The sequence below is a fragment of the Argentina silus genome, assembly GCF_951799395.1.
Source record: "Argentina silus genome assembly, chromosome: 15".
NCBI classification, from domain to species: Eukaryota; Metazoa; Chordata; class Actinopteri; order Argentiniformes; family Argentinidae; genus Argentina; species Argentina silus.
In genome coordinates, this window is record NC_139669.1 from 11,024,467 (window position 1) to 11,036,711 (window position 12,245).

The following is a 12,245-nucleotide window of genomic DNA, read 5'->3' on the forward strand; positions in this document are numbered from 1 at the left end:
AGGACATGGAGAACAGCAATTTCTTATGACTTATCTAGGTACGGATCTTGTAAATGCTATGATATAGTTATAGGGGAGGCTGGTGGAGGTAGAAGTTGGAGTATGGGCCTATTGTAATTCATGGATTGGAATGATGAATGGTATCAAACTCGTGTTCACCGTTGTATGCATTACAATGAGCCCGTCCTCCGATTTCTACCTCCACCAGCCCCCCTTAGTAGATACAATAACAGATGCTGGTAAAACACTACCATTTGTGAATCTCCATTAGGGCTGTGAAACGATTACATGATAAATCAAGTTAATGGCACGGTTTGCTTTGGTTAATCACAAATTAATTGTGGTTTTAAACCTAATGAAACATGTTTTCATTGGAACTCTGTATTGTTGGAGGTGTCATGTGAAGGAGACAAAAAACTAAATAACCTGCATCAGATGTTTTTATGAGAATCTTCTCAGGCAATAACATTTCAGCCATGCGTGATAAACGTCAAAGATAAATGACATAAATATATGAAACTCACTTGTATCTACTCCTCCATATCCATTGTATTTAACATGACAAGCTACAATATACAATGAGGATGGGATACATGGATCTTCTTCTCAGCTGAGAGTCACAACAACAACACAAATTCAAAGGGAATAATAGGTCCCCCATGTTTCTAATTGAAATGACTGTACTATAGGAACTTAAGAACTAATAGGCCTTTATCAAAATGGAAGGAGTGGGACATAAAGATAAATTAACCGTGCTGAGCACAGACAATACGATTGCTGCAGTTGATGCTCAGCCCATTGAGCATCTACCCTGGACTGCATACAGCTTGCCGGTCCTGTTTCCCTCTGGAACAGCCTCCCTGTTTGAGGGTCGGTTCTGCTACGCAGAATCATTGATCTACAAATCACCTGCTGCAAGGAATAACCGCCGATTGCTGATCAATATCAGCGAATCTGCACAGTTCCTTGTTGATCCTGATCGTCTCAAAACGTGGAGAGCGGCTTTGAAAAGCCCTTGGCTAAATGCTACAAGGTGGTGTTCACCTCATCAGAGTGTCTGTTCCGACTGTACTTCTTGTTGCCTGTCGTAAATGGAATCCACAGGAGGACGGAATTGTAAGAATGAACACGTTAACTTTGACAGCCCTAATCTCCATACTTGATATCCTATCTCCCTGATATCCTATACGTGAGGTACATATTACACCAGGAGAGGCAGGTGGAGGTAGAACATGTGTTTGATAGCATTCCTCATTCCGTTCCATGCATTACAATGAGGCTGTACTCCGATTTCTATCTACTCCACCAGCCTCCCCTGTATTCCACTAAGAGCCTATAGGATGATGTGTCATACCTTCTTGGGGCCAGAGGGGGCGAGCTCCATGACACTGACAGTAAAGTTGGTCCTACGTCCTTTTTCATTGAACTGTATGTGACCAGTCAACCCATCAATGCGAACCTGAGACAAGATCAGACAGAAGACACAGCGTCAGTAACACTCACACACACACACACACACACACACACACACACACACACACACACACACACACACACACACACACACACACACACACACACACACACACACACACACACACACACACACTTCAGGGCTGTCGTTTTAAGTGCTCTTTCCAACCTTTTTGCAACCTCTCTCTCTCTCTCTCTCTGGCATGTGTGTGTGTGTGTGTGTGTTGGGGGGGGGGGGGTGTATATGCGTGTGCATGTTCAGAACAGAGTGTTTGTCTTGGCAGTATGGTGGGGTTAATTGAGCGAGTGCAGCATCAATCTCCACTCTATCCACAGGCAGATGGGGAGATTCACTCACCACGGCCCCTATTGAGCCACTCCACAGGGACTAGGATGTGGAGTATGGATGGTTGTTTAAAGGTTTAACATAGAACATACACACAACACTGGACCATGTCAGGGGGCTGATTTAGACATCAATGGAATTACACATTATAGACTAGATCCAATAAGGCATATTGTCAATATCCTGAGAACAGTATTGCTAATCCATCCAGTTCAGAGCGCATTCCCCTGGAGGCAGACATCACCGATAAAAAGACAGCTAAATTGAAAAGCTATCTATTTATTTTATGCCTGACTGAAATATTACTGGGTCCAGTAAAAAAAACAAAAAAAACTTTTCTCCCTTTCTCTGTGTAAGTGGTCTTGCCAGGTTCTCTATTCCATTAGCATCTCCAAACATTGCATTACTTAACTCAATTGCTGATGTCATATTCTATGATGATCATCGCCGGGCGTTATTGCCCGCAGGCTTTGTTGACTAGCCGCGATGTCTCTTTTGATACAGAGGCTCTTTGGCAACTCAATGTGAACTTAACGCGACAGAATGAAGACCTCATTTGTTCAGCAGGGCCCGACTCAGGCTTTGTTAGCCAACGTGCCACTCATATACTGTATTTGTGTGGGCATGCATCCCCGGCTGTCTGTATGTGTGTGTGTGTGTGTGTGTGTGTGTGTGTGTGTGTGTGTGTGTGTGTGTGTGTGTGTGTGTATGTATGTGTGTGTGTGTGTGTGTGTGTGTGCCTGCCTGCTTGTGTGTGTGTGCGCGTGTGTGTGTGCGTGTGTACCTGCTGAAGGGCTCTCTGGATGTCTATGCCCTGTCCCCAGGGTGCTGGGGGGTTGGCCAGGCACTCCCCTGCGTTGCCCCGCCGGGAGATGTCTATCCTCTGTCTCCGTAGGTTCTGGAAGGCCATAGACATGACTTTCACTCCATCGTACGTCAGAGCTCCAGTGTACTGCAGAAACCAAACAGAAACACAGAGGAAAAAACAACAGTGTTAAACTATTAATAAGAAAGAATGTGAACAGAATAGTGAGTGTGTACGGTGCGTACGGTGCTGTACCTTCAGGCCTCTCTTGGGGACTTTGGCATCTTTGTTGTCAAACTCCATCCACTGCTGTATGGTGCGGCTGACGTTCGGCTCCGAACGGTTGACCAGCTGGAAGCCTGTGATGTTAGCGCCGCCCTTCCTCAGGTCTGTCAGGTCAATGTCCAGAAAGCCCTGGTGGAGGACAGAGAGACAGACAGACAGACAATAAGACAGACAATAACACAGACAATAAGGCAGACAGAAAACAAGACAGACAGACAGGCACACAGAAGAAAACAGGTTTAGGCCAAAGAAATGGAAGCCTATCACATAAAAAGTCTGAAACACCAATGAAACAACATCCATTTCTGTCAGTTTAATTTAGACGATAAAACATGTTTTCATAAGGTTCTATAGGTCACATTGATAGATATAAAAGTTTTGCATAGTAAGGGATTCGAAGATGGCCAGTTCTCTTCCTGGAATATAACTACTTGAGGGGTGAACACATGACCTTGAGTCATAATACTGCAGAGCCATACTGTGGCTCAGTAAAAAAGAAAGAAAGAGAGAGAGAGAGAGAGAGAGTTATTTTGCGAGAGGTCTTTAGCTCATAATTGATGAGCAAATGTTCTCAGTAAAAAGGGCAACTGAGCGGAGTCCTCTACATTGTAATTCCTGGTTTTAGCTATAAAGTCGGAGAGAAAGCCAGGGTCAATTGTTTAATGAAAAAGGCAAATCTCTCGCTTTGACTGAGGCTGGTTATCCCACAAAGCAGCCCTTATCCCGGCTGAGCCTGCCGGAGTTCAGGAACAAGGAGAAGGAGGACGCGAGGGTGAAAACGGAAAAATATCAGTGAGGTTGAGGAAGGTCTCGGTCTAATCCCTGATAGTCTTGTGTTCATCTAAACCTTCACCATTGTTGCAGCACAATGGAAGCACACCTCGGGAACGCCTCTGCGGCTCTGCGGCTTTCTCGTCTCAGAATATCGAGAACGGAATATTAGTCTCCGGTGTTCCATTGGGTAATTGTAAAGTCCTGAATCATGGGCATATAGAAAGCTTTGTGTGAGGGCCTGTGATGTGGTGACTCAATGTTTACGCCCGTGAGAGGTGATTCCTCGTCCCTGACAAGAGGATGTTCTCAGGGAGAGTCCTCACACATCTCCGGCTTCCTGTCAATGTCTGCTCCGCTAGGATAGAGGAAACAGATGTTCCACGCGGAGAACCCAGAGAACTGGTATAGTATCATCATCATCACCTTCACACTTCACACCAGAAATATAATAAAGCAATACTTATGTTGGCTGCATCGTAGGCCATGCTGGTCTATGCTTCATTTGTAGCAGGGGCATACCAGAGCCAAGAGAGAATGGCTACAGTACATTAGCATCAGAAAGAGACCCACAATCTGGTACTGAAGCACAGCAGTGAGAGAGAGAGAGAGAGAGAGAGAGAGAGAGAGAGAGAGAGAGAGAGAGAGAGAGAGGCAGATCTGTCTCTCAGCAGGCTCTCTTCTGCATCATGGTGAATCATAGACAGACAGGAGCAGCCACTCACAGAGAGACAACAAAACTGATCAGCAGCAGCGGTGCAGGAGAAGGAACAGTACAAGCTCAGATCTATATGATTGGAGCTAGAAGTGAGGGTCTAGGATGTTTCCCCTCTGACTGAGCATTTGTCTTAGAAAACCACCTTCGTCACTGGCAACCTTTGTTGTATTGATCGGGCAATCTCTCTCTGTCTCTCTTTTTCTCGTGTGGTCTGTCCTTCATAATGCCATTGCTCTGTCAGAGGTCTTCTCTCTTAAGGGTTTCTGGGTTTCTAATCGAATTGATTAAGAGATTTGCTATCGATTTTTTCAAAGATTACGGTGATGAAGAAGTCATAAGATGTATGAGAGGTTTTTCTAAAGACAACTGTCTCTCGCTTCTCTCTCTCTCTCTCTCCCTCCCTCCTCTCCTCCCCCTATCCCTAATGTACCTATACAGTCAGGTGTCTATATGTCTCAGCTGAGTAGACAGAGTTGTGTCTTTTTCCACTCCATGTGCTACTTAATGCAGTGCAATGAGCTGAGGAGGTTACTATAGAAACACATCTTTCCTGATGCCCGGGACACGTAATGGAAACATTTCACTTACCTCCTACACACACACACACACACAACTCCCCCCCCCCCCCACACACACACACAAACACTCCCCTCCCCACACACCGCCACACAAACACACACACACAAACACAAACACACACACACACACACACACACACACACACACACACACACACACACACACACACACACACACACACACACTGTAAATAAAGTGCGCTAAGGTGACAAACAAGTCATTCTTCCACACTTTAATGAATCCATTATGGAAATCGCAGCCGGTTGCGTATCTCACGTTATTGCTTTCCCAGCTTTATCATTTACAATTACATCTAACAAACTGGCCAGACAAGAGAGATTGAGCTAATCTAAAACCCCAGCAGTGAGCAATCACCAAGCTGTCTTCCGGCATAATAATGTTAATATTATAATCACCATTTCTGGTGATATCAATTTTCTCCTCCTTTGCCTTCTATTACGCAGGCGTGAACGGTGCCATTGGAGGCTGCGGTGCCCTGGGACAGGGGGTCGCAGACAAAGAGAGCTAACGCACATCAGCCTGCACATGCTGACTGTGTGACCTTCTCACTGGTGTCTCCCAGTGGCTCGGGAACACTGCGTGTCTCCGTGTTTGAGACCACGCCACAGTGCCTCAATGTACCACCAGCAGGTCACTATGGAGATGAGGAGGGCTCTGACTGAGCAGACACAAATGGAAATGGAAATACAGAAAAAGAGAGAGTGAGAGAGAGAGAGAGAGAGAGAGAGAGAGGGAGACAGCGAGAGAGAGAGCAAGAGAGAGAGAGCGAGAGAGAGAATGAGAAAATGTGTATAGACGCCGGTCATTCTTCCTTGGAGTTACTGATATCAGTTGGATTGAGTTACATTTTTCAGAAAGCTTTTCTACCGTGTATCCGAGCGTTGAGAAAACGTGCCATATACTGTTCCATGGATGAGCCTGTGTCACTGGAGAACAGATAGGGTGGGGTGGGTTGGTGTCTTACCAGGTTAGCCAGGATGTAGTGGTAGCTCTTAGCATTTTTGCCTTGTTCCACAATCTGAAAAACAGGGACAGAGAGCACAGAGGAACACATGTTTAGGTCTGACATGACTGTGACACACAGAGGGTGGTGTGTGTGTGTGTGCGTGTGTGTGCGTGTGTGTGTGTGTGTAACCAGACGGCAGCACCCTGCCATTACGCATAGTGACCTTGTAAAGTTCAGGAGACACGGGCACACACACACACACAGCAACGGGGGTAGGAAGACATTTTAACAGCAGGGCTGAGCGTGATGATGAATATTCATGATATACTTATTCCTGTAATCTCATCTGATGCATACAGATTAACCTTACACATAGCTGTTCACACAAATTAAAAGATTATATGAGCAACTGCTAAAAGCAATATGATGCAATGGACTTCATCATTGAGGTCTTAAAGAAGCAGGGCATACATTTGTTGGAAACCTGCCACCTCTGGCCACAGAGGTGAAATTCGAGGAGGCAAGCTGAGGGTCAGTGTGGCCATTTTAGAAAGCATATTCTCCAGACCAAAACAGCGTTCATAAATGAAATATTTATTTCAAGGAATCTCATTCCCTGATCAATACCGTTTAAACATACAAGGATTAGAACGCCTTTAGAAAGCTTGAATGTTACATAGTGGACCTTTAAAGGGGCAATCTGGGATTGGTACAGTACAGTGCATTTTACTTTTAAATTAATGGTACATAGCCATTGATTCTTGAAGAACATAACTTATAAATGCCTCAGGGGCTCAGTTCACAAACAATGTACAGCCAAACAAACATCACATAGCTTCAAAACATGGTTAAAACTCTAATGGCGATCACATGGCGGGTCAGTCCTTGCATCCATAGCCCTGTCTATGAAATTGAGAGTAGTTACATTTCTCCAGCCCCATCCCTCAGCTGTTTACCAAAACAGTCTGACAAACAAGTGATCGAATTATGAAGAAAAAAAAGCCTGTGGACATGGACATGGACAGGACCTGACAAAGACCACTGTTGTCTGAAAATGCTGTTTTTGCGGTGGAATAAAAAGTACTTGGGAGCAGCAGATTCTGTGTGCGGGCCTTTTTTTCCCTCATTATCTGGTTCTGTCTCGCTCTTGTAAAGGATGTGTACCGCTAATTAGCCCCTGTGTCATCCTCCTCCTAGTGCAGTGTGTGCTATCTCTGGGGCAGAGGGTAGAGAGGGGAATAGGGTGGTTTTAAGAGACACTGACACAGTTGCTCCTAGGAGACACAAGAGAGGCCTGAGGTTGGGACTAGCAAAACAACGGCAACATGAGTGGATGTGGTTAAGATCATCATTACTATCTGAACCGGGACGAGAAGAGGCAGAGGGTGTCATGTACTGTCCATGACCTCACATGTTTTTCACACATTTTGTGTGTTTCTGTGTGTGTGTGTGTGTGTGTGGGTGTGTGGGTGTGTGTGCGGTGCAGAAGCAGGCTCCAGGCCATGACAGACAGTGGCATTAGTTATTAACTGTGACCCCGGCACCAGGCAGGTCCTGCAGCGCAGCCTGGAGCAAGGAAAACCAAGGGGGAGAAGGGGAGACACACATGCCATGAAGATCTTTGAATAACTTAAATGTAACTTATGCAAATGTGTGAGAAATGTACCTTTCGTACCAATTTCTGTTCACTTCATATACATAATGTTGATATGCATGTTCTATATTTAAAATGGAACATTTCTATCAGCATTATGTGCCCTGGTTGATATTTTCTCTGACATTATCTGATTAGAATCTGTGTCCCAGTATGAGCTGAACAAGCTTAGAGGACTGGAGGAGGCAGTGTTTGTTTGTGTGTGTGTGTGTGTGTGTGTGTGTGTGCGTGTGTGTGTGCGTGTGTGCGTGTGCTTGCGTGCGTGCGTGCGTGTGTGTGTGTGTACAGTCAGGCTGGCTACTTTAGAGGCAAAGAGCAGATCTCAGTGATGGATGGTAGCTGTCTGACAGTAGAACTTCTGGGGCCACAGCTCCTGTAAACTGGTGAGCCATCAATAACCCTCACACAGAGTAGCCACCGCCTTCACATCGCCACGACCGGAGGAGCCTCCAGGGAGAGAAAAATGTGTGTGTGTGTGTGTTTGTGTGTGTGCGTGTGTGTCTGTGTGTTTGTACATGTGTGGGTGTATGTTTTTGTGACTCACTGTGTGTGTGTGTGTGTGTGTGTGAGTGCGTGTGTCATTAATTGCTAAGCCATGATCCACCATCCCCTGGCAGATGAGTGGAGTGAGTAAGTGTTTCTCCTGTCGTAGAAGAATCTCCAGCACCAAATGTCAATCCTGTGTTATTTATCTCAGCTGTCCTTGATGCTCAGGGAGGCTATCCACCACACAAGACGACCTCTGGGCTTATTTGTTCTATCCTTTCATCCTGTTCTCTATCTCTCTACCTCTCTTTCATCTGATAAGTTTTCTGCAGAAGCCTTGTTCAGAGGATTCGATATGGAATTAATGTTCATCATGTCTTTGAACAACAGAACAGTAATCTCTCAAAAGAATTCCTTTGAGGTCGAGGTCAATTCCATTACGCTGTAACTGAATTCAAAAGCTGACTTAAACCTGAATTCAATCGACACAACCTTCAGTTGTAGTGGGTGCTACAAAATGTAGATGGAAATGTAGGTTGGGAACGAAAGACGTGTTTTTTCCTCACAATGTAGTACACCTTAAGACCTGATGTGAAGTCTACGATCGGCTGTTTGTTCTTATTGTGAATATTGACGATATTGTATTTTTTCTTTATGTGTTCATGTTGTTAAGCATGTTGTGACCATTGTCTTTGTAAAAAGTGCTATACAAATACATTAGATTTATTAATTGATTGATCGTTTGAAAAGCACTATCGATGTAGATCAGTGGAGACTGGTGGAGGTAGTAATCGGAGGACGGACTCATTATAATGCAGAGAACGGAATGAGGAATGGTATCAAACATGCATATTTGATTCCTCATTCCATTCCGTGCATTACAATGAGCCCTTCCTCCAATGTCTACCTCCATCGGCCTCCACTGATGTAGAATCTATTCCTAAGGGGGAAGGAACTATGAGAAGCATTGGGAGGTGTTGGTTACCTTCCTGAGGATGGAGGTGAGTCTCTCGGTCTCACAGTCGATGATGATCTGGCCCTCCTTCCTCTTGTCCAGGTCCTGGAACACCTTGAGGAAGGAAGCCTCTGTCATGGTCTCAACGTTGACGGACGTCACCAGCCAGTTCTTCTCCGCGGCAGTGTCCAGAACCTTCTGCAGCACTGACAGGCCTGCAGTGTGTGTGTGGGGGGGGGGGGCAGAGATCAATTAGGAATGTTACACTTTTGACCTTTTGACTTGCAGCACTGATAAGACTGAAACAGAACAAAGGGGAAGCAACTGACCAGCAAAACAGATGTTGAATTTCAGAATTGGTTAGAGTTAGAGTTAGGAGTTAGGGTCAGTTTTAGGTTTTGACCTAGTGGGATGCTGGTCAGGAAGGTCCCTTTCGTCTCCTTGACCACAGTGTGAGAAAGGTTACAGATGATCTACGGTCCTAGCGCATTCAAACAGCTGTGAAGACATGCTTTTCACTGAGTGTCACCCTTCCCTACTCCCATAGGTTCATTGGAAACACAAGCCTTTAAGGTCTGTTGACATAGCATGTACTGGAACACAAATAGAATGCACCCGGCCTGATTTGATTGTGTGTGTGTGTGTGTGTGTATGTGTGTGTGTGTGCGTATGGTTATAGTCGCCTATACACTGGCAGTAAAAAAAGTAATAAGATTAAGATTTGAGAACAGAAGCATCATCCCGAATAGACACAAACCATTTGTGATCACCTTATTCCTCAGAAGCTCCTTGGAAGCCACAGCAGCAGATTAAAGACCCTTTGGGACGGTTCATTAGGCCAACTGGCATGTACAGGTGTGTTGTTGTTACACCACTTACCGAGCTATGCTGAATAATCACCACAAACACACTCACAGACGGTACCATCAGAGCTAAGCCCCCCCCCCCCATCCCCAAGCACAAATTACACATAGCCCACTCCATTAAGCTGTCACCATAGGCTGCTAATGCACTAAAGCATCATTGGGGGGGGGGGGGGGGGCTAGAGACGACCAGTGAGCTGACGGCTCAACGTCAAGACAGGAAATAAGACACCCATTAGAGAGCACATCGATCCCGGCTCCAGATTTACAGTGTAGGAGTCCAGAACACCAGTCTACAATACAACCAATCAAGAGTATCCCCTCGGAGTGCACGGGACAGTTGTTCTATAACGTAAACAAAGCTTTTAGCAGCGACGGAGCCATTACCAAAACCAAATTACACCCATTACACGAGATTAGACACACAGCTAATGGACGTAGCGGCATTCCGCAGAGCCAGCTAAGGCTGGCGAGACTGGAGTTGGGGACGGACACAGTCACGCATACATAGAACCTGCTTAGCATACGGTTACTACACGGAAACAAGTTTTATTCTATTTATGCGTAACTAACCAGTCAGGGACATTGTGGGAAAAGTGATGGATGCTTAAATGCTTGGAGGCTTGGTGGAAGCGTTCCAGAGTGTGGGGGAGGGGGGGGGGGGTTTCAAGTGGTTTATGACACCTGATAAATATGCTTGTGCCAAATCAGACATAAATCTTTTGAAGAATATGAAAGTGCCTCTTCGCAGCACTTCAGAAGCGTTTAACAGAGGCCGCGCCAAGACGGTGTCAGTCAAAACATACGGGTAAACACTGCCACTGACGGCATGTTTCCTTGAATATAATATACGATCTCTCCAGGCAATTCATGGCGCCTATCTGTCTTTCATGCCAGGTCATTAAAGAACTGAAAAAAGATAGATGGGGTACAAATAGTCTATATGACTGAAGTAGATGGTCATCAATCAGAAACCAAGAGGACTTGAGACCAGAAAACATATGTAGACGCGCACGTGATAGTAATATAGAGGTTCGAGAACATACTACCATGCGTACTGTTATTGTATGGCAAATGTCCATTGTGAGTTGCTCATGGGTGAATAATGTTACTGACAGATTACATGAGCTCTCTGAACCTGAAGATTACAGGAACAACGAACTGTCAATCATTGCTTTGTGTAAGGTCATTGGGTCCTGTCCATAATGGATGTTTCCTATTGAAACACACTGAAAAGCTCTGCCTTTGTGAAAGCCTGATTTCAGGACCATTGACAGCCTCAGACTGCGCTCTCTATTCACCAGGACGGTGGCAGCAAAAGACCCTCTTCCAAATGACCTATAAAACTCTGTTCAATCCTTCTTCCTCCCTTCACTCCTTCACTCCTTCCTTCTACCTTGCCTTCCCTTCCTTCCTTCCTTCCTTCCAGCTTGCCTTGCCTTCCCTTCCTTCCTTTGGTCCTTCCTTCCTTCAATAAGCACTGTTATGGCCAGAGCCAACAACACAAGGCCACAAGCCCCAGACAAGTGGGAACAGAGATAATGGAGAGAGGAGAAAATTACTTTCCCAGAAAAAAAGAAAAAATATGTTTATGATGGACTTTCAAATGTCATTGTCTTTGGAAAATAAAATGAGACGCACTTGAAGTTTCTGTCTGTTGGCCAATAGCACAGTCAGACAGATGTTATCTATGGGGGGAAAAATGACTCAAATCCCTACAACAGCAAGAAAATGATGGCAACACTCACCTTGATTTATCGCTGTGTACTCTTTCACTCCAGCTAAAGCGGTGAAAATGTGATATTTATAGAGAAGTTCTAACAACATAAACACTGTAAAAGCTTTGAGCATCAAGGTGCTGCAATGTACATACCTACAATTCATAAATACACACACACACACACACACGTGCCCACACACAAACACACACACACACACACAAGCAACGATGCACATACAGTCATACACCACTTTAGAAACACACAAACCTAGATTTTCTTAAAGGCTTAAAATAACCCTGTGGGAGGGGCAGCAGCAGACTAGTATCCTGGCAACAGGAGGACTGGGATATGGATTCCAGCAGTCTCCATCCCAACACTCAATCACACAGGGGGGTAATGACCCTGCACACACACCACACACACACACACACACACACACACACATGCACACACACACACACACACACACACACACACACACACACAGGGTAATGACCCTAGAGTCTCTGACTGGCCAATGAAGGGATCAGGAGAGATCATCAATGGGACGCTCCGGCTGGCATTCATAACAAGGTCCAGTCCCCTGCGTGAAATCTCCACTGTCACAATCCCATTGTGTTCG

General features: G+C 45.3%; 1 protein-coding gene across 1 annotated transcript in view; it reads right to left on the bottom strand.

Moving 5' to 3' along the window:
• Window positions 1–12,245, bottom strand: part of gria1a (glutamate receptor, ionotropic, AMPA 1a) — a gene marked incomplete at both ends in the record, with an annotated part of 54,688 nt that overhangs the window by 26,724 nt on the left and 15,719 nt on the right. The window contains 5 exons of the mRNA XM_083686863.1: window positions 1,355–1,459; window positions 2,604–2,771; window positions 2,880–3,038; window positions 5,963–6,016; window positions 9,070–9,254. Coding sequence (XP_083542989.1) covers window positions 1,355–1,459; window positions 2,604–2,771; window positions 2,880–3,038; window positions 5,963–6,016; window positions 9,070–9,254 — 671 coding nt within the window. The remainder of the gene's footprint in view (window positions 1–1,354; window positions 1,460–2,603; window positions 2,772–2,879; window positions 3,039–5,962; window positions 6,017–9,069; window positions 9,255–12,245) is intronic.